Source organism: Dendropsophus ebraccatus, chromosome 7, assembly GCF_027789765.1.
Source record: "Dendropsophus ebraccatus isolate aDenEbr1 chromosome 7, aDenEbr1.pat, whole genome shotgun sequence".
NCBI lineage: Eukaryota > Metazoa > Chordata > Amphibia > Anura > Hylidae > Dendropsophus > Dendropsophus ebraccatus.
The window spans coordinates 49425304-49452942 of NC_091460.1; the positions used below are offsets into that span (position 1 = coordinate 49425304).

Genomic DNA, 27639 nt, shown 5'->3' on the forward strand with positions numbered 1-27639 from the left:
CGCCACAGTTGTCACAGTTTAAAGCTACATCACAAGCTAAGTACTTTTGTTAATACTTCTCTTTGTTGTTTTCAATAGTATCCGAGTTGAATATTTCTAGAATTTTGATGGTTATCCTAAGGGCCCTAATACACGGAGTGTTAATCTGACAAATCAGGCCGGTTCAGGAGACCATTGCTCTGTGTATTAAAGACAATGATCAGATGATGACAACGATCATTGGCTGATCATGTCTTTAGATTCTGACCTAAAATGATTGGCTGCCAGGTGTGCATCGCTCTGTTTAATAGCGATGCGTGATCGGTGGCTGATAAAAAGAAAATAATAAAGTTCATTCATTACCTCTCCATGCTCCCCAATGTCTTTCTGTCTTTTCCCCCACTCCCTGCAGCTGCCGGTACAACTTCAGAGTGGTCTCTGAAGTGACAAGCCACTCAGCCAATCACTGGCCAGAACGGGACCGCCATGGCCAGTGATTGGCTGAGCGGCCTGTCATGTTAGAGATCGACTCTAAAGTTCCACTGGAGGCAGAAAGGAGTGGGGAGAAGCAAGGAAGACACCTAGAAGCTCGAAGAGGTAACATACAGTATATACTTTATCATTAAACTTTTAAAGCAAGGGCTGCACGGACATCCTAATGATCCCTGTGCAGCCCTTACTGCGCTATTATTGAGCCATGTAATAGGCTCAGTAAACAAGCGCCGATCCAGCAGACCATCACTCGTTTACTATATTGATCAGAGCATCTAATACGGCCCTTAGAAACAGACATTACTTTATCACAACTTTGATGTCAGAGGTGACCAAACAGCTTAGCTCCATGTACTGTTATCTTAGCTGCAACAATGCACAACTCCCTAGTACCAGGAACGAGCAAAGTTCTGAATTTAGCTTTCAGTATTATACTAAGGATGAGTCAGGAAGAAAACATAAAAAAAAATATTTAAATCAATACATGATAATGAAAGTGTTAATTACAGAGTCACTTGACATTTACTAAAGGGATATGCAAAGTAGCTTTTTCTCAGAACAAAAGGAGCTTGCTCTCCAGTGTGACTTACTGGAGATATCAAGTTCATGTTTGACTCATTTAAGAGGCCTAAAACATGACTGTCTATCTGTCCCAAAAGATTCGGGTATTTTTTCCCTTTGGACCCAATCCTGGCTTGGATGTAATCCCCAGTCGTGTTCTGCAGATCTTGAATAGGTCAACATTTACTTAAAGGAGAAGTCCAGCAATTTTTTTTCCTATTAAAGTATTGCATTGCCCCCCCCTCCCCCCCCCAAAAAAAAAAAGTTATACAAATCCACAATATACATTTATTACGGGAAATGCACATACAGTGCTTTTTCCCTTTTCCCTTACTACTGCATCAAGGCTTCACTTCCTGGATAACATTATGATGTCACGACCCGACTCCTAGAGCTGTGCGGGCTGTGGCTGCTGGAGAGGATGATGGCAGGGGGACACAGGACACTGGGGGGACACTGAGCATCCCTCTGCCATTATCCTCTCCAGCTGCCATAGCCCGCACAGCTCTGGGAGTCGGGTTATGACATCAACATTTTATCCAGGAAGTGATATCACCATTTTATCCTGGAAGTGATACCACCCTCTTATCCAGGAAGTGACATCACCATGTTATCCAGGAAGTGACATCACCATGTTATCCAGGAAGTGAAGCCTTGATGCAGTAGTAAGTGCAGGGAAAAAAAGCACTTTATGTGCATTTCCTGTAATAAGTGGATATTGGTAATTTGTATAACTTTTGGGGGGCAATACAATACTTTAATAAAAAAAAAAAAATCCGGACTTCTTCTTTGAGAATTTTACACAGACAAGGAGTGTTGCTAGAAATGCTTCTGTGGCCAATAATTGGCTGTGTAAAAGTAACACCAATCAGCTGAGGAAGAGGAAAATGCCCAATCCTCTGCTGATCGGGTCCTTTGAGCAGGCTTCCTATGTAAACAGGGTTATGTGTGGCCAATAACAATAAAAGACAGCACAGATATGTATATATTTGTGCTGTCAGTTTATAGATCACAAAAAGCTGTGTATCTTCAGGCTCCACCTCCTCCAAAATTATTGACAAAGGAGGCAGGCCTGAATATACAGCTGGTGGCCGTAAGATAGGAGATCTGGATCACAAGCAGCCTGGATGTAAGTATACACTCCTGCTTGTGATCTTCAAACTGACAGCACAGATATATATATATCTGTGCTGTCAGTTTCCTGGGCTGCACAAACAATACAAGGATCGTTCATGCAGCCCAGCCCCCCGATTTGTTGTGCTGTGTAAAGGCAATGCAAATTGGTGCTGATCTTGCTGGTTTGCGCCCGCATGGGCCAACAAATCTTTACATCTAAAAGGACCCTTACTGAGATGCTACATCCAATAGATGGCACCAGAGAGCAAGCTCTTTTACATTTCAGGAGAGCGCTACTTTGCATATCCTTTTGTACAAAATTCCATGTGAAGTATGAATGGCCTATAAATCTCCATACGCCGATTAGCGATTTCCTTTAGGAAAAATATTATCACCTTGGTCCCTCGACACTTTACATAAATTCTAGTTTTAATCACATTTCATGGAGATTATTAGATTATTTAACTAGTAATAGTATTGTATTAAATAAATGTCAGCTTTTAGGTGCTATTTTTTTTTTCTTTACATTTTCCATCATTCAAAGGATACCGGTTGTTTAGCTTCTTTCCATGTAAAACATTAGGCTATGCATTGCAAAAGAAAACGGAAAAATAATAAAAGAAGAAAAAAGAAAAAACAATAGCACAATATCAATTTTTTTCACTCCTGGGCATGCAGACACATTAGAATGCTTAGAATCAGCTTTGGTTGAGCGGTTTTACTACTTAAGGTTTCTGTAGGAGGACGCAGCTGCCTGCCCAAAAGTGAGGAAAATGCAGCAAAAAAATACAGCGAGGCACTTGATGACAAATCCTTTTGTAGAATTTTAAGGGGACTGAAAACACAAAATTAATTAAAAAACAAACAAAAAACTTTTTGTATAATTTGTGTGCTAGCCACTATCATCCCCATACAAAACCATCCACTTTTCCTATGTTTCTTCACAGTATGTTGTCTCTTGCAGCCTTGTTTTCCAGAGCTGACATGGTAGTTTTCTCCCTCTCTCTCAGCAGGAAGTCACAGCACAGCCTTAGGTGAGATCTTTTGTTACTTCACAGTATATTGTCTATGCTGGTTGCTGCTCATTTCTCCGTCTTTCATTTATTTATAGCATCATTCACAGGTCTGATATCTAACTATTATGTTGGTGCATTCTACATCTTTATCAAAGGGGTACTTTAGAAAAGGTGAAAAATTATTTCTTTTAAATCAACTGATGCCGGAAAGTTATATTGATTTGCGAATTACTTCTGTTTAAAAATATTGTCTTCCAGTACATATCAGCTGCCGTTTGTCCTGCAGGAAGTGGTGTTTTCTTTCCAGCCTGACACAGCTCTCTCTGCTACCACCTCTATCTGAGACAGGAACTGTCCAGCGCAGGAGAGGTTTGCTACTGCTCTGGACAGTTAACGCTCTACTTGTCATATCAGCTTTTGAAGGGTAACAAACAGCAGGTTAGAAGATCCTCATGACCATTTTCACTAAATCCTTATTTTAATCAATATGCAAATTTGGTAGTTTGGTGCACTGAGGGCGGGACTATGTCCCTCAGTGTACCAATTTGCCCCTCCCCTCCTCATGAATATTGAAGCTGCACTCTGCAGTGACATCACTCATATTCATGAGGAGGGGTGGGGCAGATCTGTACCTCCCCCAGTGCACCAGACCACTTCATTTACGTATTGATTAAAGTAAAGTGCTGAGGATGAAGGTAAGAAAATTACCTTCATTCTTTGAGTTCTGTGAGCTGTGGAAACATAACAGCAGGATAGATTCCAATAAATCCAGTAAATCACATGTTAAAAACAACCCCTACCCTAAAGTGGATTGAATAAACCTGCACACAACAAATACAGTGGGACCTCAAGGTTATCACCTGCCCTAAAGCTAAATATTAGTGACTTCAGCAGTTGAGCTGTGATTGACAGGGTGTGGGGCTTAATTTAAAAGGGAAAAATATATTGAAAAGTAAAAAATTCAAATTACAAAAAAAAAAAAGAACTAATCAAAACAATTTTAGTATTTGTGTTTGCAGCCCCTTTAAGCTGGCAATAAATTCATAAGAATGGTCATTTTACTTGTTCATTCAATTGCACATGCCAAAGGATGAAGAAGAACAGAATCAAAAATATGACTTTAAGTGGAGAACTTACAGGTATTCGAGGTGAAAGAGACCAGCAAAGGCATCGTCTCGAATGACAGTAAATGAGTTAGAATTCAGCAAGCTGAAAATGAAGACAGCAGGTTAGAGGCGAAACCAGACTTTATGGTGCTCAGAATTAGTCAAGCAGAATTTATTGACTGCTCTAGCAAAGTACTGAGAAGTGCAATATTCTGCCTATCACTGCTGAGTCAACCAGCGCTGCTTCAGGAGGACACATAACACCAATGCTTTTAGGAAGCTGTTTAGCTGAAAACGACAAAGCTTAACCTTCCTGATGTAACACAGCACTCTGCATATTAAATGGGATATTAGAAAAATCTTCAGAGTTCTGCTTATTAGGACTTTATAGAACTGGAAAAAATGTAGGGATGATCACTTATGTATATTATACAGTATTACGACTTGGGATGAGGGCAGTGACTATGTTTATAAATGCGGTATAGTCCAATTAAAGAGCATTTCTACATAGGTGTATCCGGGATCCATCCAAAACATAACCTTATGGATGCCCAAAGCTCTGGTGAAAAAAAATAAATAAAAAAATGATTGACAGCATGTGGTTCTGGTTTGATACGATATTCAAGATATTTTAACTGTACCTCTCTCATTCTCTATTTATTGAGCCGTGTATCTTTGTTCATATGAAGAAAGGAAGTAAAGAATTGAAATAATTCAAGTCTTTATTTAATATGCTCAGTATTAAAGAGGTATTCCAAGAAAATTAACTTTTCCCCTATTCACAGGATAGGAGAAAAGTAGGAGGTGGCGGGGAGTCTGACCTCTGTACCCCCCCCCCCCCCCCCCCCCCGCCGATCTCCGTATCAGGCCCCCTACTTCTATATTATGAACAGAACCGTGGGTGCGGCATGTGAATCTATTCATTCCTATAGAATGACAGGAAGAGCCAAGTACAGCGTTCTTGACGCACTCAGCTCTTTCTGTCGCTCCATAAGAATGAATAGAGCTATTGGTCATGCGCCACACACGTGACTCTATTTATAATACATAAGCCGGGTGCCCGATACGGAGTAAGGTAGGGGGTACAGAGGTTGGACCCTCCACAAACTCCTACTTTTCCCCTATCCTGTAGATAGGGTTAAACTCGATTTTCTTAAGATTATCCTGTGGATAGGGAAAAAGTTGATTTTCTTAGAATACCCCTTTAAATGGAGGGTGCAGCCTGCAAGTGAATAAACCTACATAGCATTAATGCAGACCTGCCAGCAGCTTTTTGCTGACTAAACTAAAGGCAGTATAAAATAGGGCTCCTTACCCTGAATCAGGAGATATAACACTTGTGTCAATCTGTTCCTCCAGCACTGAGATATAATCTTTAGAATTTATATGCAAATTAAAATATAAAGCCCACAGGCTGCAAAAGCCAAGAAACATTCAGCCCCTTCTAACGACCCTAATTGACCCTAGTTTGATAAATCAAACATTGCTAGGCTTTTGCAGCCTGTGGCCTTTATCTCCTAATTTGCATAAAACTTCTGACGCTTATATCTCAGCACTGGAGCGACAGATTGAAATAAGAGTTATGTCTCCTGATTCAAGGTAAAAATCCCTATTATGCACTGCTTTTATTTTAGTCAGCAAAAAGCTGCTTAAAGATCAGCGTTAAGCACTTTAATGAGCATTGTTTCAATTATATTTAAATTTAATGTTACATGGGCAACATTATTTCAATGGAAAGGAGTTACTACTTATTCATGGGCTTCACATCCCCTATTACACAGGGTCCTATGTGGCTGAAAAACAATGATTTTTAGCTCATCGCCTAATCCCTAGCCCGACTATCGTCCTGATCAGCTAGTTTTCACTAAATGTAAAAGGGCCTTTATAGAAGCCACTGGATGGCCTTTCAGGCACCATATACTCTAAATAAAATTATGGTAGCTTCCCTAAATTACTCTACTTCCCAATGACATAACCACTAAGTCTGCAGTTTGTCCTTATGCCTTTTTTTGTAGTCTGTAAAAAGCTGTTAACTGAAGCCCCTACTATACCAAGGTCTGTAAAATGAAGGAACCTAAGAAGTCAAATCTTTTTGTATATAAGCAGCCATATGGTTCTCAAGATCAGCGCTGTTATTTGAGTCCTCAGTGGTCATATTAAAATAAAATAAGTAAAAAAGCAAATAAAAAGGATAATAATAATAGCAATAATAAGTATACAAAAAGCTAAAATCAGTACATGCAAAGTTTGGCTGTTTTCAAAGCATATCAGAAAAAAAACAGGCATACATTTCTTAGAATTAAGCAAATGATAGATTTTAAAATAGGTGATAGCTGTTATTAGATTTGTAGAGATTTTATATTTTATACAATATCTTTTCTGTAGAAATACTTGAGGAAATAGCGAGTTGTCACGTTCCACCCTCATCCGGAGACGGAGCTTGTAGGTCATGGTCACCCCACTCCACCACACATGATAAGGAAAACTATGTGCATGTCCATACACTATGGGGGAGATTTATCAAACTGGTGTAAAGTAGTACCGGCTCAGTTGCCCCTAGCAACCAATCAGATTCCACCTTTCAGAGTCTGTGAAAAAAGAAAAGTGGAATCTTATTGGTTGCTAGGGGCAACTGAGCCGGTACTACTTTACACCAGTTTGATAAATCTCCAGATAGATAGATAGATAGATAGATAGATAGATAGAGATATATAGTGAATAGAATGGATGACCCTTCACTTTTCATGTAGATTTATTCATGGTACACTGTACATATACTAACTCCAGAGACCCGGGGGAACTGCTATACATAGACCCAGAAGCACAAACAGCAAATACATGAAATGTGTTTGCCTACCTGCATATTGCATATTGTACACTGAATAGCCACTGTTTTAGAAACATCCATCTAGATGGCCATCTAACCAGGCAATGGTTTCCAAAGTTTGGACTCTTTTGTCTTGCTTGCTTCTCAGCAATGGGACAATAATAGTATTAGAGCTAGTCATCTTAAAGCGCTACAAAAACATGGCCACTTTCTTCCAGAGACAACATGACTCTTGTCTTCAGTTCAGGTGTGGTTTGCAATTAAGCTCCATTCACTTCAATAGAACTAAGTGGCAAACCCCACCCAAACTGGAGACAAGAGTGGTGCTGTCTCTGGAAGAAAGTTGCCATGTTTTTGTAGCACTGGATAACCCCTTTAAAGTTGATCCTAACAACAATGTTGGAGCACCAGAGTTATGCTTTGCATTAGTTTCCCTTCTAACCCCCATGATCCTTATACTTTGGGAAAGCCCAACATTTATGCCAGTTTATAAAATCCTGGCCCCAGCTAACTTCACACTGATGACCAGGCCTCATATGAAGCTGCGAAGGTCACTGGAATTTTACATTTTTATGTGGATTCACATTGAGGCTAAACTATAGAAAATGTAGGGTCCTAGTATATGGAGAACTTATAAGTAGAGATGAGCGACCCGTGTTCGGGTTCGAGTCCATCCGAACCTGAACTTTCGGCATTTGATTAGCTGGGGCTGCTGAACTTGGATAAAGCTCTAAGGTTGTCTGGAAAACATGGATACAGCCAATGACTATATCCATGATTTCCAGATAGCCTTAGGGCTTTATCCAAGTTCAGCAGCCACCGCTAATCAAATGCCGAACGTTCGGGTTCGGATGGACTGGAGCATGCTCCAGGTTCGCTCATCTCTAATTATAAGCTGATATCACCCTGTGTAATAAGGCTGGCGATCAGTCGAAAAAAAACTGATTGCTTCCTTCTGACCTATTAAATAATAATCTTTTGTCACCTGTATATGTCTCACTGTAATACAGGATAAGAGGACGATGACCAATGGAGGCAAAGAGCCACATTAACTATCCAGTGGTAGCTGAGCCTTCCATACGCATAGTAAATGAACATGGCAAGTCTGGTGCTTGTTTACATTGTACATGTAATTGAGTTCTTATTACCTTGCTGCACTCCAGGGTCATATGTATAATTTCCATACAGGAAAACTCCCATAGGAAAGGATCCCTAATAAAGTGACCATTAGTGCAGGGATGGGGAACCTTCAGCCTCCCAGCTGTTGCAAAATTACAGTTCCCATCATGCCTGGACAGCCAAAGTGAGACTACAAGTACACATTATATCATTGTGTTTATGGAATTTTTTAAATCATTACTACTCTAATATGTGGCCGAATAGTAAATACGTGAATGCCACTGCCATGTCTGCAATTACCATTGCTATTCTATTGCCATCATGAATCCAATGGTGTGGTCCAGGAGAGGGAGCTCACTACACATATCCAGTAACAGATGTATATTTCCAAGTAGGTCCATACTATTTCCTCTCTAGCCTGTTTAACCATTTAAAAACCAAACCAAGCCAGATACCAAAAGTACATGTTAGTGACCCAATCCCCACAACAGTCTTTTTTCAATCTTCATAGCCTGTGTGTAGATGAATGCAATCTATTCAGACAGTCGTGTCAGGAGAGCGTGAATGACATGTTCTTCAATGGGATTAATAACAGTTGAGAAAAGTATCTGCCCCACGTTATCTCACAGGACTCCAATTCTGAGAACCACCTTAAAAATGTCCATCCTTAGTGACTCTAATCGGCACTATTCTATGATTCACTCTAATAAGATTTCTGCGATAGGCTTAGCATTTCTTTAAGAGTGCGATGAATATGAAATAGCTGAGAATATATTAAAAAAAATGGTAATCCCCCTGCGCTTTAATTCATTATAATTTCCAGTTATGTACTTTGCATGAAGAATGCATTTGGTGCACACGGACATTTTTGAGTGTTGATTTTGCTTTGATTTATGAGGTTTAGTCAAGGTACAATAGAGCGCTTTTCTCTTAGTCTGCAAGTAGGTACATTAAATGCTAACTGCTGAGCCCTGTAAATGCCACGCCTGAAAAAAAACATCTAATACAGTATACATTAACTATGTGAAAAATACCATTAAGAGGGGAGAATTAGGGTTATAAAGGTTGTAAGGAAATAATTACAGCTAAAATACCACTCTTTACAGGAGACGTCTATTATATCTGCCGCTTATCTGCATTAATAATACATGAGCAGTGTTGGTTATTAGGAAATGGCTATATGTCCTTCATGTATTATACAACATTTGAAGCCAAGTGACATCTTTGCATGGATACACTCACAGTATTACTGACCAGGTTGGACATACCATTTAAGCTGCCTAGGCAGCTGCGTAAGGGCCCTGTAGGTAAGGAGGGCCACTATCTCCTTAAAGCGAGTCTGTACCCACAATCTGAGACCCCCAAACTGCTTGTACCTCCGGATAGCTGCTTTTAATCCAAGATCTGTCCTGGGGTCCGTTTGGCAGGTGATGCAGCTATTGTCCAAAAAAACAACTTTTAAACTGGCAGCCCTGTGCCCAACGGCCGGGGCTTAGATTGTGTATACATTAAGCTGGCACGACCTTTCTGTACCTCCTCCCCGCCTTCCTCATCATTAGGAATGCTCCAGGCAGATTGTCTCCTTTTCATCAGCTGTGTGAATACTGAACATAGGCTGGATCGTTAAGGCACCTGTGCAATGTTCAGACAGGAGAAAATTTTCTAGGGGCATTCCTAATAATGAAGCTCCCAGGCCCTACCCAAGGTGCTGACAGTGTGCTGTAGTTGGTATTCCCTTTGTGAGCATGGTAATTTGTTCGTGGAGTGGATTATGCATAATCTTAGATCTCCTACTGTAATGAAGTTCCAAAGAGGAGTTGTTTGTGGCACATTCCTTCCTCCTCCCTCCTCTTCATGAATTATCAATGCTGCCCGGCCTCCTGCTGGCTCAGTTGTCAGCCAGTGTCTCTGATTGCAGATCAGTCCTCTGTAGGTAGTTGAATCTCTGAACCCAAATGTGTTGGAGCTGTAGTCTAGGGTTAACTCTCCTGTCTAGAGACCTGCCAGCAGATTATTATTTGGTTCAAGTCCCTGTTGAAATTGAGTGGATGGTCACCATTTAAATTCCCTTTATTTGCCATTAAATAATGACCCAGTAAATTTCAACAGTGTGTGAACATAGCTTTTCTATGTTTTCAATTCACTCCTGATTTTTTGCAAAATACTGACCAAAAATCCCCATCAGGGGATTTGAACCAAAGAATGAACTGTTGGCAGGTCTATAGACAGGTGGGTTACCCCTAGACCACAGCTCCAACACATTTGTGTCAGAGATTCTTTCAGACATAAACTGCCTACAGAGGGCTGAGCTGCAATCAGAGGCAGGAGGCAGTATTGATTATTCATAAAGAGGAGGGAGGAGAAAGGAGTAGTGAGATGTGCCAGAGTGTGGCACAAACAACTCTTTGATACTTCATTACAGTAGGATTATGCGTTTTACACTGCACGGACCAATTACCAAAAGTCACCATGCTTACTAGGGGACTGCCAGCTACAGCACACTGTCAACACCTTAGGTAGGGCCCAGGAGCTGATAGATTCCCCTAAAATCACTGGGCACAGCAGTATCCCACCTCATTCAGTGATTGACTGTGTAGGCACTTTTTGCTGGGATGACAATTACTGTATCTGGAAGAAGGAAGTAGTGGTGCGGACCGAGGACTTAAAGTTTTTCTTTAAAACCCACCTTCAGCCGTCCATACATTTTTTTTTTTTAATTCCCAGACAGCCCCTTTAAAATGTTCCTTTCATTTTATTTAAAGGGGTATTCCCCCCAAAATTATTTTTGCATTAATACGCTGCCCACCCGTAGCTTTCCATCTTTCCAATATACAGTTATTACGGATTCTGCACAGTTTTGCTGTTATCCAGCTGCATTCACCTCCACGGATTGCATAGAATCATCAGACCTCAGTCCACACCGACACCGCTCCCTGCTCCTGGCCCCCACCCTCCGTGTCGGCATCACGTGTCCTCAGTCCCAGCACAGTGAAGTGACTGAGAACACTGATGGGGCGGCTGCTGTTACAGAGGGAGACAATGATCAGCACAGCTGTGACTGCATCCCTCTCTAACAGCAGCCACCCGGTCACCCCCAGCCCAGAGCTCACCCCCTGTGTCCAGAGCCTCCCGGCAGCACTCACCCGCAGCACACAGCCCCCCGCCCCACAAGCTCCGCCCCCATCGCCCACAGCAAGCCCCACCCCCCGCGATCGCCCGCGGCAAGCTCCGCCCCCCGTGATCGCCCGCGGCAAGCTCCGCCCCCATCGCCCGCAGCAAGCTCCGCCCCCCCCCCAACTCAGCTCTGCTACACCGTCCCACCCAACTCAGCTCTACTACGCCGTCCCACCCAACTCAGCTCTGCTACGCCGTCACGCCAACTCAGCTCTGCTACGCCGTCACCGCCAACTCAGCTCTGCTACGCCGTCCCTCCCCAACTCAGCTCTGCTACGTCGTCCCCCCCAACTCAGCTTTGCTACGCCGTCACCGCCAACTCAGCTCTGCTACGCCGCCCCCCCAACTCAGCTCTGCCGCCCCCCGCCCAACTCAGCTCTGCTACGCCGTCACCGCCAACTCAGCTCTGCTACGCAGTCACCGCCAACTCAGCTCTGCTACGCCATCACCGCCAACTCAGCTCTGCTACGCCGTCACCGCCAACTCAGCTCTGCTACGCCGTCACCGCCAACTCAGCTCTGCTACTCCGTCACCGCCAACTCAGCTCTGCTACTCCGTCACCCCCAACTCAGCTCTGCTACACCATCATCCCCAACTCAGCTCTGCTACAATGTCACCCTCAACTCAGCTCTGCTAAAATGTCACCCTCAACTCAGCTCTGCTACACCGGCCCCCCAACTCAGCTCTGCTAAACTGTCATCCCCAACTCAGCTATGCTACAACGTCTCTTCCAACTCAGCTTTGCTACACCGACACCGCCATCTCAGCTCTGCTACACCGTCATCATCTCCTTCATTGTCTCAGCTCTGCTACTTCACCATCAACAGGCAGCAGCATTGCATGATGGGAAATGTAGTTTCCTATCTTGGATATAGATTGGCTTTTAGAAAAACTTGTAACTCAGGAACGGCAGCAGCTAGAAAGATGGGAGACGGCTCAAAATACTCAGGGGGACTTGGTGAGTAAGGCCAGCTAGGTTTGGGAGCATTTAATTTTTTTAGCTCTTGGGGGGAGTACCCCTTTAATCAAACAAAGGTCTGACTGAATGGGCTCCAGAGCTCATGCACGTGCCACAACCCATGTTTACCACCACTCAGACCTGCATGGACATGCGTTTAGTAATGGTGGTGCAAAATACAGCAGCTTAGTCCCACTCAAGTAAACAGAACAAAGCGGCATACCCTGCATCACTGCTAATACTAGTAGCACATTACTTTTGCTGTATCCTCACTACTCTCAGATCAGTGAAATGTGGTTTATTTAAGTAATAAAGTATTTTATTAAGAAACGTCACCAAACCCCCACTGGTGGTTCTAGTTCTGCTAGTTAGAACTTCCTATTCTCCATTCCAACAGAAAAAAAGTTCCCCATTAGCCAATCAGTGATTGAGGCAGGTCACTGCTGTGGCCAATGATTGACTGAACAGACACTTTCTGTATGTTGGGGTAGAAAACAGGAAGCTTTGACCAGTGGTAACGGCACCAGTGGGGGAATCACCTACAGATGAGTACATGTATTTTTTATTTCTCACTGTTAGCAGTTTTAAACATTAACCTATTTCTCCAGATAACAATTTTAAACTCTCCCACCCCTGTTCTAAGCTCCTTCTGTATAGAGGGCTGTGAACTCAATGTTCAAGTGGAGTTAAGTGGAGCTATAAGTGTGACTTGACACCTCTTCCTTCTTGACATGGCTAGAAATATTCTACTGCCTTTCTGCAATCTATCATCAGACATACACACAGTGCATATATTGCTCATGTTACACATATGCTCCCCAATGTTTTACAGGTACAGCTACCACTTTTTCCTGTTTAAGGTTTGTTTCAGCATCTAGTTAGTACATTAGTGTGTATGCAGTGTATTGATATATGCAGGTTTCACACCAGTCTATGGCACCCACTTCTAGGACACTGCATACTGCTGCCTGAGGCAAGATTCTCATCTCTCCTCACAATTTAGCTTCCACTGTGGTAGCTGCAGGCTGCAAGAACTTTGGAATAATTTGAAAGGGTAGGGATATGCATTAACTTTTTGCAGGGGAGTCAGATTTCCTGTAGTAGTACTGTGGCCCCCTCATCCTGGAGATAATGGTGGTCCCAGCAGTTGAACATTCAGGTGTGTTGCCGCCAACCAGATAACTTTGCACATGACTATATGATTTGGTACAGATCCAGGATAGAGCAACTCCCCTTTCTGAGCAGGTTTGCTTCCGGGTTACAGGTGCCATAGTTTTGGATAGGTAAGTTATGGAGCAAGCTGACGATAGCCGACCCCAGCTCCCTATGGGTAAGTTTTGGGAAGAATTGAACTATTCTCTATGCTAATTTTTAAGACTTTTAATAAAATTATATATATATATATATATATATATATATATATATATATATATTGATTGCAAAGCAGTTGTAAATGAGAAGGCAATCCAACCAAAAAGGTTTCATTTTTAAGGACATCAGTCTGGTTTTATACATGGGAAACACAACTACTTTAATCCTTCATCTTGTATAGACCATAGCAAAAAGCTACAAAAATTATTGCAGACATTGGTATAAGGAAAATCCCATCTGAATAGTCAGCATGACTCCAGTAACACTGCTAGCAGTGGTGTGTTCAGAATGGCAATGAAACTCTGTACCAAGAGGAATGAAAGGGGCTACAGTGCGGGTTTTGTTATGGAGGGCAGTACTCACAGCAGCTGGAGGGAGGGCAGATGAGAAAACATTCTGTCCTTGATTTCAGAAAACGTCCCATTGACCAGACTCCTACAAACGTGAAGGGAAACAAAAGTCAATCGCAGACAGAGGATGGCACATTAGGGCATAAAGTGACTGGAAACCTCTGTATAAACCTCTGTGCAACTAAACGAGTGACATTTATCCAAATGTAAAGAACAAGCCCAAAAGTAACTAAGGATCTAGAAAACTGTGTAATAACCAGGGGTGCATGGACCCTCCACAAGGCAATGAAATTTTCCTGTAGGGCTACGTTCTCACTTACATGGGGGAAGTCAGCCATCTTGTAACATAGATGGCTGCTAATAATTATCATGATCATTATTAGCTGCTGTCTGATTAACAAGGTGGCCATCTTTTCCAGATATGTTCCCAAAGTGGGAACATACAGGAGCTTAATGGTGTGTTTAAACAGAGAGATTTATCTGACAGATTTTTGAAGCCAAAGACAGGAATGGATTTGACAAGGGGAGAAATCGGAGTCTTTCCTTTGTGACCTGTTCTCTGTCTATAGTCTGTTCCTGGCTTTGGCTTCAAAAATCAAATAATCTGTCTGGGTAAACGCACATTTAGGCTACGTTCACACTGCGTATGAATCCGTCCGTAGTGCGAACCGCGAATATAAGCACGTAGTTTTGCGGTTGATGCGTTCGCTTGAAAGTATACGATATACGGCCGCACAATGCACACTACGTATCAGCTTACGACCAGATTACGGACGGATTCATACGCAGTGTGAACATAGCCTTAGGCTGTGTATATCCCTGATTGTGGGGGGCAGCATCTTAAAGGATGTTTTAGCAATCTGAGCCCATTCCCCATGTGAGTTTGTGGGGAAGGGAATATGGAAAGTGATTGACCAAACAGCATCTAACAGTGTCAGCAGTTGGGAGCGTGAATTACAGATGACAGATTCCCTTTCAAAACCTTTCTAGTGCCACACAGTAGTAAAGAGTGATGTTCTGTTAAACTAAATGTATGTGGCAGTGGTAGAAACTAGAACATGGTCTGGACATGGTTTCCACAGCAAATCTGCATGTGTTAGACGGTTTGGTGGCAGATTTGCCATAGATTTCACCTAACACAATGGAAAAAGATAAATTCATGGTGACAATCTGCATCTGAATAAAAAACAAAGGCATTAACTATAGAAGAAGCAGTCACACCCTGGTCCTTATGCCCTTCAGCCCCTCGGCCACATACTGTAGGAAGACAGTAGTATTATACATGGCATTGGATATGGGTCCTTTCGGAAATTTTATATAGGATTCAAGAAACATCAAGTAATACCTAATTCTGATATTACAGATCAGAATAATTATAATAATAACTTAGGCAATACATCTTTAAGCCACATTCACAAAACGTAAAACAACGACTGTTGTTGCACATTGCAGCAACAGCCGTTGTTTATTGACCATGGCCCCCTGCATTGTTTTCTATTGAACCACGGCTGCACTGTATACACTCTGTATACAGTGCGGCCTCACAGAAAACTAACAGGACTATTTTGTGCGGCCATTGTGTGCTATGCATAATTGGAGCATGGGCACACCCGAATGCGCCCACATTCCAATTAAGAAAAAGATGTTCACCCGACCGGTACTGCAGTCCTGGCCGGGGTGAACTTCACAGACAGTGGTCGTTCTGTCACACAGCCATGTCACAGAACGGCCGCTGTTATACAGCAAGTGAACCCGGCCTCATACAGTACGGCCTGCATCCCTCAACCAGTTTCGGCACAAATGGCATCCTTTGACAAACATGTCAACATCTAATGACATCTAAGATTTCAAGGCAGCAGAACTTCCTAGCTATGCAGTTGCAGGGAGGGGTATAGAGCCTGTTACTGTATAAGCAATATGGAGGGGTATAGAGCCTGTTACTGTATCAGCAGTATGGAGGGGTATAGAGCCTGTTACTGTATCAGCAGTATGGAGAGGGTATAGAGCCTGTTACTGTATCAGCAGTATGGAGGGGTATAGAGCTTGTTACTCTATCAGCAGTATGGAGGGACATATAGCCCATTACTGTATCAGCAGTATGGAGGGGTATAGAGCCTGTTCATGTATCAGCAGTATGGAGGGGTATAGAGCTTGTTACTGTATCAGCAGTATGGAGGGGTATAGAGCTTGTTACTGTATCAGCAGTATGGAGGGGTATAGAGCTTGTAACTGTATCAGCAGTATGGAGGGGTATAGAGCCTGTTACTGTATCAGCATTATGGAGGGTATAGAGCTTGTTACTGTATCAGCAGTATGGAGGGGTATAGAGCTTGTTACTCTATCAGCAGTGCGGATCAGGCAGCTGTAATGGTAACTGGCAGGTCCAAGTTATTTTCTTGGCTTACCACTCTAAGCTAATTAAATCATTTCAATAGATTTGTAGTTTGGGAAACCATAATCCTATGAGTGCTGGGATGTATGAGTGCTGGGATGTATGAGTGCTGGGATGTATGAGTGCTGGGATGTATGGGTGCTGGGATGTATGGGTGCTGGGATGTATGAGTGCTGGGATGTATGAGTGCTGGGATGTATGAGTGCTGGGATGTATGAGTGCTGGGATGTATGAGTGCTGGGATGTATGGGTGCTGGGATGTATGAGTGCTGGGATGTATGCATTTTATTATGATAAATGTCTGCATTGACCAGTTGCTAAGATAACAATTTTATAATGAAATAACAAGAAGAAGATATAGATTGTAAGTCCTGGCGGGCAGGGCCTTCTCTTCCTATGTACCAGTCTGTAATTTACTCTATTCATGTAATTTTTTTTTTGTGATGTTATGTTATATTCTGTGTGTTAACCCCTTATGATATATATAGCACTCTGGAAACAAGGGGGCTGTGAAAACAAATAAGAATAACGCACTGAGACTGAAAAATGAAGAACCATTAGGTCTAAAAGCAGCACTCCGGTGATCATTCTTTCTTTCAGATCAACTGGTATCAGAAAGCTCTGCAGATTTGTAATTTACTTCTATTTAAAAATCTTGTCTTCTTGTCGTCCAGCTGCTTCATGTCCTGCAGAAAATGGTGTATTATTTCCATGCTCCATTACTTGACAGTTCTTGACATAGACAGAGGTGGCAGCAGAGAGCAGTGTCAGACTGGAAAGAATACACCACTTCCTGCAGGACATAAAGCAGCTGATAAGTACTGGAAGACTTCAGATTTTTTAATAGAAGTAAATTTAATAAATGGATGATATGGAACACTTAATAAGTAAGGATTGTTGGTAGTTACAACCCCAATCTAAATATGTACTAGGCCTTTTTGTGCTCCCTGGTGTAACGCCTGGAGTAGTGGATCCACTGGACCGTCACTAGCGATGGCACTAACCTCACCAGGGAGCGGAGTCTAAGGGGCCGCTGGTTTTCACCAGAGCCCGCTGCAAGGCGGGATGGACTTGCTGCGGCAGGCAACCCCCAGGTCGCTACCCCTGGCTTGGTTGCTAGTGACGGCAGGCGAGGCGTGGCAGGAGCAGTAGGCAGGAGATGGTGCTGGCAGAGGTCTGTAGGCGTAACCGCAGGTGACAGGCTGAACACAGGAGCAATAGTGTAACAGAGGAGCAGGAACCAGGAACAAGGACTAGGGACCAGGTAGCGGACAGGAATCAGGAACAAGGACTAGGGACCAGGTAGCGGACAGGAATCAGGAACAAGGACTAGGGACCAGGTAGCGGACAGGAATCAGGAACAACAGGGAGCGGGGCCAAACGCTATGGGAAGCATGTAGAGGCTCCAACACCTGGAAGGGGGCAGGGCTGGAACTTATAGGGGAGTGATTGACATACAGGTCAATTAGGAGCGCACTGCCCCTTTAAATCTGAGACAGCCAGCGCGCGCGCGCCCTAGGAGGCAGGGACGAGCGCGCCGGCCGGCACAGCCACGGACAGGAGCGCGGTGAGGTGAGGTGCCCCCCGGGGCCGAAGCAACGGCAGCGCCGGGTTCCTGCCTAGGGACACCGGCTGCTGCAGATGCGGGAGAGAGGGTGCGGCGGCGGTCCGGAGCACGGGACGCCGCCGTGGCCCTAACAGTACCCCCCCCTTTGGCCTCCCCCTCTTTCTGGTCTACAAGAATTCCTTGATGAGATCCCGATCCAGGATATTAGATTCGGGTTCCCAGGATCTCTCCTCAGGACCAAAACCTCTCCAGTCCACTAGGAAGAAACGTCTTCCTCTGACAGTTTTCATCACTAGGTTGTCTTCAACAATGTATACGTCGTCAGAGACGGCTTGTGGAGTGGAAGACGAAGCTTTACTGGAGAATCGGTTGAGGACCACTGGCTTCAAGAGGGAGACATGGAAGGAGTTCGGGATTCGCATAGTAGGGGGTAGACGGAGTTTGTAGGTGACTGGGTTAATGCGTTTTAGCACTGAGAAAGGGCCAAGAAATCGAGGACCCAACTTGTAGCTGGGAATCTTGAGACGGACATACTTGGCCGAGAGCCAGACTTTGTCACCTGGGAGAAAATTTGTGACAGGTCTCCTCTTCTTATCAGCCTGGTCCTTCATGCGTTCAGAGGCTTTGAGTAAGGACTGTCGAGTCTGTTCCCAGATCGACTGAAGGTCAGAGATCAATTCCTCCACGGCAGGAACCTCAGATGATGGAGAGAGGCAGAGGAGGACGAGGGTGATCCCCGTAGACCACATAGAAAGGAGACTTGCCTGTGGAACTCGAGTCCAGATGGTTATAAGAAAACTCTGCCCATGGAAGTAGATTGGACCAGTTGTCTTGGCGGCTGGAAACAAAATGACGTAGGTAGTTACCCAGGATCTGATTGACTCTCTCCACTTGCCCGTTGGTCTGGGGATGATAGGCAGATGAGAAGTCCAGCTTCACTTGGAGCTGCGAGCAGAGGGCACGCCAAAACTTGGAGACAAATTGAGAGCCTCGGTCGGACACAATGTGAAGAGGGAGTCCATGCAGGCGGAAGATGTGTCGGAAGAACAACTGAGCCAGACGAGGAGCAGAGGGTAGTCCAGGAAGGGCCACGAAGTGAGCCATTTTAGAGAAGCGGTCAGTCACCACCCAAATTACTGTATTGCCCGCGGATGGAGGTAGGTCCGTGATGAAATCCATCCCTATGTGGTGCCAGGGACGGTCCGGGACTGGCAAGGGCAAAAGTAGGCCGGCAGGTCTTTGACGGGGTGACTTATTCCTGGCACAGACTGCGCAGGAAGCCACAAGGTCCTTGACATCCTGAAGGAGATTGGGCCACCAGTAGTGACGGGAGATCAATTGCCCGGTCTTTTGAGCTCCTGGATGCCCGGCCACCAAAGAGGAATGACCCTACTTCAAGATGCGTTTTCGGAGTGCGGGGCGCACATAAGTCTTACCGGGAGGCAGTCTCTGCAGAGTAGAGGTGGCAACTGGTACTAGGCAATCGGGAGGTATTATGTGACGAGGGGATTCCTCTTGCCCCATGACATCGGATGCTCGGGATAATGCATCGGCCTTTATATTCTTCTCGGCTGGACTGAAATGAATGGTAAAGTTGAACCGAGGGAAGAAGAGGGACCACCTGGCCTGCCGGGGATTGAGGCGTTGAGCCGATTGAAGGTAGAGGAGGTTCTTGTGGTCCATGTAGATGTTAACAGGATGTCTAGCCCCCTCTAGGAGATGACGCCACTCCTCCATTGCCAACTTAATAGCCAGGAGTTCACGGTCTCCAATCGTATAGTTCCTCTCGGCAGGGGAGAAAGTCTTAGAAAAGAACCCGCAGGTTCTGGTCTTGCCTGATGTGTCCCTTTGCGAGAGGATGGCTCCTACGCCCACAGAAGATGCATCGACTTCAAGAGAAAACGGCTTGGAGACATCCGGACGGACTAGAGCAGGAGCAGAGGCAAAGGCAGACTTTAGGCTATTGAAGGCTTGTTCGGCCTCTGGAGGCCAACGTCTGGGATCCGCCTTCTTCTTGGTGAGAGCCACTATGGGTGCGACCAGGGTAGAGAAGTGAGGGATGAACTGCCGATAGTAGTTGGCAAATCCAAGGAAACGTTGGATAGCTCTAAGTCCCACAGGACGTGGCCACTGGAGAACAGCTGAGAGCTTGTCTGGATCCATCTGTAGGCCCTGGTCGGAGACAATGTATCCAAGAAACGGCAGGCTGCGCTGATGGAAAACGCACTTCTCCAGCTTGGCATACAAATGGTTGGCCCGTAGTCTTCGTAGAACCTGCCGTACATGGGACACGTGGGTCTGCTGGTCGTGGGAGAAGACCAGGATGTCGTCAAGATAGACAATGACGCAGACATAGAGGAGATCGCGGAATATATCATTCATGAATTCCTGGAAGACCGCTGGGGCGTTGCATAGGCCGAATGGCATGACCAGATATTCGTAGTGCCCATCTCTGGTGTTGAAAGCGGTCTTCCATTCGTCTCCTTCACGAATACGGATCAAGTTATACGCTCCCCTGAGATCCAGCTTGGAGAAGATCCTAGCTCCACGGAGACGGTCGAATAGTTCGGGGATTAGCGGAAGAGGATAACGGTTCTTGACAGTCACCTTATTTAAGCCCCGGTAGTCTATGCATGGGCGGAGGGAACTGGGAGAGCCAGTCGTAGTTTTAAAGAGGCTGCAGGAGGTGATGACTGCTGAGCTGTGGTATGCTGCTGTACGGCTGCAGTCAGTTGTTGGATCAGCTGTAACTGTTGCTGGATCTGTTGAGCCTGTAGGGCGACCACTCGGGCTACTTCACGGATATTAGGCACCTCGCCGGGATCCATGGTTGGAGCCTACTGTAACGCCTGGAGTAGTGGATCCACTGGACCGTCACTAGCGATGGCACTAACCTCACCAGGGAGTGGAGTCTAAGGGGCCGCTGGTTTTCACCAGAGCCCGCCGCAAGGAGGGATGGACTTGCTGCGGCAGGCGACCCCCAGGTCGCTACCCCTGGCTTGGTTGCTAGTGACAGTAGGCGAGGCGTGGCAGGAGCAGTAGGCAGGAGATGGTGCTGGCAGAGGTCTGTAGGCGTAACCGCAGGTGACGGGCTGAACACAGGAGCAATAGTGTAACAGAGGAGCAGGAACCAGGAACCAGGAACAAGGACTGGGGACCAGGTAGCGGACAGGAATCAGGAACAAGGACTAGGAACCAGGTAGCGGACAGGAATCAGGAACAAGGACTAGGGACCAGGTAGCGGACAGGAATCAGGAACAAGGACTAGGGACCAGGTAGTGGACAGGAATCAGGAACAACAGGGAGCTGGGCCAAACGCTATGGGAAGCATGTAGAGGCTCCAACACCTGGAAGGGGGCAGGGCTGGAACTTATAGGGGAGTGATTGACATACAGGCCAATTAGGAGCGCACTGCCCCTTGAAATCTGAGACAGCCGGCGCGCACGCGCCCTAGGGGGCGGAAACGCGCGCGTCGGCCGACACAGCGACGGACAGGAGCGCGGTGAGGCGCCCCCCGGGGCCGAAGCAACACCAGCGCCGGGTCCTGTCTAAGGACACCGGCAGCTGCATATGCGGGAGAGAGGGTGCGGCGGCGGTCCGGAGCACGGGACGCCGCCGTGGCCCTAACACCTGGATACACTGAGACCCAGGTAGTAATGCTCATGCAGTCCTATGTTGTCTTTAGGTGTCTATACATCTTCTAAAAATGTTGGACGGATCATTGTTCAGCTGTCAGTTAACCCTATTGTCCTCCCCATACACAGTAGCATTAGGCATGGCCAATGTTCATGTGTTCTCTATGGAAAGGGGAGAGGTAAGTTGCTGCCAGACAGCTCTGGCGCCTGATTATTCCTTCGGGCATAAAAGTGGTAGGCAGTGAAAACCCATCACACCAGACTCTGTACCAGCAGAGTAGGGTGTTGGTCAGACTTTAGTGTAAAGTGTGTGGGGGCCTTTAAACCTTATGTATTGCACATCTGTACCAGTTCTACTATACAGCTCTATTGTTGGTTTCTATAACAATGTATGGTTTTGTAGTTTTCACACAATGTGCTGCCAGTCCAGTCCTTGTGCTGAAGTATAAAAAAAAAGATTTACTATTCCCATCCTGACAGTGGCGGCTTATATGACACAATTTGTTAGTGTTTTGCATGAAGAAAGCCAAACTACCCCACAAATGGCATTTTTATCCCAATAAAATGATTGTATCCATAAGTACAGTTGTGTTCATTTGAAAAACACAGCTTTATATTATTTTTCTTTGGTTTTACTATATACTCACATAGAAATCATATAGAAAGAAACAAAGAAAATACTGTATCATACATGTACAGGGAAAACATGGTATGAACGTCAGTGGTGTATTCTCCGCATCTGCATCTGAGGCCTTAAAGGAGACTTAGCAACTTTGAGTCCATGCATCAAAATTATTTTGGAAAGGAAATTTTGGCCTTGTTATCAAGAGCAACTAGTCAGAGTCCACCTACCATTTTGTAAGCTACAGAGAGAAAAAAAATAAAAATAGGCTATTGTTGCAATGGACATAATGTTATTTTTTATTAACTTGGCTTTATTATAGATACATTAAGACATTTATTAAAGCTGGTACTAAAATTAAATGTGCTCGTAGCAACCAGTCCATCGTTGTTTAGATCCAACCCACCCTCTATACTGGCAATAAATAATACCGCCATATAGGAATAAAATGGTGTATGTACAATATAAATGATGCCGTTATAATTCAAAGTAAATTCAATCTATGGTATGTACTGTATATTTACTATCCCTTATGCAATGTTTTGTCTATACCATGGGTCTCCAAACTGCTGCCGTCCAACCGTTGCAATACTACATTTCCAATCATGATTGGACAGCCAAATCCAAAGCTTTAGCTGGGCATGATGGGAATTGTGGTTTTGCAACAGCTGGAGGGCCACAGTTTGGAGATCCATGGTCCTTGGCAAGCATATATTGTGTGGTCTTGTCATCTTTATTATTGGATTGTATAGAAGCCAGTGGGAGCCTGTGTTCCTACAAACAACTATCTTGCTTCTTTAAGACTTCATGCACACAAAGAGGGTGTCCTGCAATGCACAAAGAACCGTGAGTCTCTTTTTGTTGCCATATCAACCTCCACTGGGTACGGTATGTGCGGGATATTCTCTTCTCCTTTTGTGGAAATCTAAAAATTACATTGGCAGTATTCAAAGGTAAGATCTTATGCACCTTTATGGCCTCCAAATTACAGATCTGTATAAAGCCTGACTGTGTGCAGGATATCTAAAACAGCAATATTAGCTCCAATAACTTTTCTGTTGACAAAGTTTAATACTACATTTTCACATGCACTTGACTGGAAAAAAATAATGCCTTACAGTGTCTGAATAAAATCATAACTTGTAAAGTAATATCACAGTCATACAGTAAGTCATCGGAAGGGTTATAATGGATCACACAATGTGAGTGCAGATTGGTGAAGGCCTCACATTCTGGTCCTTACTAGTCATGTCTAGTGTTACCACTCTACATTTCATCCAATTTCTGAACTTCAGCTGTGTTATTATGGAGCGAATATGAATATACTAAAGAAAGGGCATGCAAAAAACTGACTGCATGCATTTTTGTCTATTGTGGAAAGGGCCTGTGTCCACCTTGATTTTACAATGTTGCAGTAATTGCAGCAGAGGATGAGGCGGTGATGTCCTGTTCCCAGGCTAAAATCCATCGCTGTCGCTAAAAATCAGCTTTTTTTCTATTTTATTATTATTCAAAGGATATGATTTTGTTGTAAAGCCAACCTGCATGCTGAGTCAGATCCTCACATACAGTGTGCTATGTTCTCTGGCTGGCAGTGTCGGCATATTGGCAGGCCTTGCTTTCTGCTAACAGGCCTAGCTTTCTAGTTTAGCACTGCTACATTGCTCACTTTGTGTTCATGGAAATAATAATTTATTTATTATTAACACTATAGTGGGGAGATTGTATAGGCCAGTAGCTGAAGGCCGGTCTTACATTACATGTGTGTTTACATGTGTTTACTACGCAGGACATAAGACATCCATGGAAAGCTGGTCACTCAGTTATTTCTGCTGATAAAAGTAAAGAAACATGCATGGGGGAGATTTATCAAATATGGTGTAGAGTGAAACTGGCTCAGTTGTCCCTAGTAACCAACCAGATTCCACCTTTCATTTTCCAAAAAATCTGTGAGGAAAGAAAGGTGGAATCTGATTGGTTGCTAGGGGCAACTGAGCCAGTTTCACTTTACACCATGTCTAATAAATCTCCCCCCAATGGTTTTTTGCTGCTTTAATTTTACACAGCTCCGGCCTAGACAGAGGAACAGAGCTGGATGGCTCTGTACATTATGTAGTGGCCATGATGGGTTAGTTTTGTCGCTGGCCTGCAGTAACCCAGAACAGCCACTGCCCACTGTATGGAGCTGTCTGCTTCTGGCTTTGTTTATGGCACGGCCCTGTAAAACAGTTGGTCTTTGGGGTGTCAGGTGTTAGATTCCAGCGATCAGATACTGATGGTTTATTGCGAGGAGAGGCCGATGAACTTCTTACAGGAAAGTTCCTTCAACCATCCTTCCTAGAGTTCCTAAAGTGTTTTTACCACCATAGACACAGGATAGAGAATAAGTACTCTGTGATCTCGAGAGCAAGACTTCCTAAGCTCTATCTGAATGGATTGGCAGTGTGCACACTCTGCCATCACTCCATTCATTGTTTATGCAAGTGTCGAAAACAGTCAAGCACAGCACTTACTCAGACACTTATTCCCTATATTGTGGGATAAATGTCCATCATGGTTCAGCTTCATTTAAAGGCAAATCTGCTTAGTTCTAATGCAATGAAGAGAATGGATTGAAAATAAAAGATTCAGGACATGTATTTGCTATCATATTGGTTGTCATCCAACTTTCTGCAATGAGAACGTTTACATACTAGTAACTCATAGAACATGTGTTGTTGTAAAGTCATGTTCATCATCGCTTCTGTTCATTCCAGAATCCATCAAACAACAGAAGTCCAAGAGATCCATGGAGAATTTATTCAAAAAATAGTAATGTTGCATTATTCTTGCTGTCAAAAGTGACAGACCTGCTGAAGCCCAGATGGAAAGGCTCTATAGGTGAGGGCAAAGCCTTAGAAGATTGTGGGAGCTACAGAGAATGTAAGGGTGTCGTAGACTAGATTCACCAAGTTCTACGCTTGATTCATAGTTTCAGCTAAATAAAGAATCTTCATTCAAATTGCTCAGTATAGAATAGCAATATAAAACTTTTAGAAGTTGTAGAGTTCATAAAACAGCCTTCTATGTTACTAATAAAGGGGCTATCATAGAAGTCAATTAGGAAGAATAATTAGGTTATATCAGATTGTACAACTATGGTATTTTAGCATTCAGAACTACAATGGGAAAGCATAGAGTATATGCTATATATACATGGAAACCCCTTCTCTCTGGGGTCTATCCCTTGCCCTCATGCACATCTTTGGAAAGCACTGCTAAGTCCGCATGCACCTCATTTATCACTATTGCTCTGAATATTACATTAACTATCGTTAATAGATTGATAACCACATAGATGTTAAACCATAAGCCTCCCCCTGGTACTGTGTGGAGCTCTACTTTAAAGAAGCTCTTGCAGTTGGGTCAGGATACCCCATTCCTTATTCATGCAACTTCTGCAGCCGACGTTCCACTTACAAGGAGCTGATGTCGCTGGGGATGGTCTTTGGGATCCAGGAAGAACCGACACAAATGACTGATTCCTTGGTGCAGCTGCATGTGGACGGACATCTCACCGGCTTCTTGAGTTGAACAGTGTTCTGTATACATCCAAGCAGAATGAAAAGGAGCAGGGGTCCCTTAATAATAAGCGCCATCATCCTGACCCCCCAGGCTGAGTGTATGTGTGTGCACTGTGAAATAGTGAGGACAGAGGCTTGGGAAGAAGCTGGCTGGCAGGCATTCCTTATTCTGACTGCACCATACTACACTGCACTTGCCTCCTGACATCAGCACTTTAGCTGCAGCCTGTGTTTTTTTTCCCTTCCCTCCAATGAATAATTTATTAAACACTCCATTCGGGTGAGTGTAAAAATAATCCCCAAGTAGCAAAGGTTCCTACTGTTTCAGCAGACTCGATCTTCCTTGAACATGAGAACAAATCAGGGGATGACCTTGCAAAGACTCTCAAAGAGTTGTGTGCTATATGAACAAGTGCAGAGTTGTCTTGGGTGATCTGTCACTCACAATGACCCAGAGCTGCCTGGGGACTGCTCCAGGGAAACCGCGGATCACGTTGCAGACGTTATTTTAGTTTGGGGAGTTGAGTTTGGATTTAGGAGGTGAAGCAAAAGAAGGGTTAATAGCACCAGGCGATGTTATGTCAGTCATTTTCATAGATGGCAAAGAAACATAGGAGGTGTGTCCTTAGACCTAATGATTAGTTAGTGAAGAATGGTCGGGGATTTACCCTTTAAGGCCAGGTTCACGCTATGTAAAAACAACGGCCGTATTTCAAAACAATGGCTGTTGTGCAAACGGCGGCCGTTATTTCACAAATAATGCCGTTGTTTGCACAACGGCCGTTGTTGAACCTAGCCTAAGAATGGTTGTAAAATGTATCGGTTAAACAGGTGACTTTATTTTCTCCGAAACAGTGACACAAAACACTTAGCTAAAGAGTTATCAAACATGGTGTAAAGTGAAACTGGCTCAGTCGCCCCTAGCAACCAATCAGATTCCACCTTTCATTCCTCACAGACTCTTTGGAAAATGAAAGGTGGAATCTGATTGGTTGCTAGGGACAACTGAGCCAGTTTCACTTTACACCATGTTTGATAAATCTCCCCCTTAGTGGTTACAAACACTCAGAGTGGCACAATAAACTTGATGGTTGCTGGTCACACGTGATCACACGTGGTATAAAACACAAAACACAGACACGCTACAGTGGAGCAGCTCACTGTCCAAATGACCCAGGGGGCTACCAGATGTGTCTTTAGATCAGTGAATCTTGCGGCATATGGGACTACGAAGCGGGCAGATGATCATGGCACCTGTGCTACGTTGCATCAGCAGGAAAGGCTTCAATGCAGACAGCAATATCTGAATTGGACCTCCGCTGATTGGCAAAGTGTCTAACCAAGACTTCCATGTACTACCCAGGCTACCTAATTTACCAGACTTGAACCCATCTTTAGGAGCATCTTTAGGACCACCTCATTTTCTACCTACTTTATTGTTGTGTTTTGCTTTTATTTTACTGTGTGAAGACTAATCAAAGATTAAGAAGAATTACTTGCTGACTACATGCTGCCGGGGAATCAGCAGCATTTATGTTATGTGTGAACAGACCCTTAAGGAAGTTCCTAAGGGTCCTATAATACGGCCCGATGATGGCCCAATCAATAGTGTAAACGACTGTCGATCTGCTAGATCGGCGCTCGTTTACAGGGCCTATTACACGGCCTGATAATCATTTAGCAAGGGCTGCATGGACATCATTAGCGATGTCTGTGCAGCGCTTGCCCTAACAGTTAATACAGTCCCAGCCAGTGAATGGCTAAGCGGTCTATCAGCTCAGAAAGGCTGCT

General features: G+C 44.3%; 1 protein-coding gene across 2 annotated transcripts in view; it reads right to left on the reverse strand.

The window, feature by feature from the left end:
* The window catches only part of LGI2 (leucine rich repeat LGI family member 2), a 39785-nt gene extending 13613 nt beyond the window's left edge, over positions 1 to 26172 (reverse strand). Inside the window, exons 1-3 of one of the 2 annotated variants that reach the window (XM_069976478.1) lie at positions 25745 to 26172; positions 14083 to 14154; positions 4302 to 4373 (exon numbers count right to left, since the gene is read on the reverse strand). In XM_069976478.1, the coding sequence (XP_069832579.1) occupies positions 4302 to 4373; positions 14083 to 14154; positions 25745 to 25926 (326 nt within the window). In that variant the 5' untranslated portion in view covers positions 25927 to 26172. The remainder of the gene's footprint in view (positions 1 to 4301; positions 4374 to 14082; positions 14155 to 25744) is intronic. The other variant, XM_069976479.1, reaches the window with a different exon arrangement.
* Positions 26173 to 27639: the final 1467 nt, after the last annotated feature.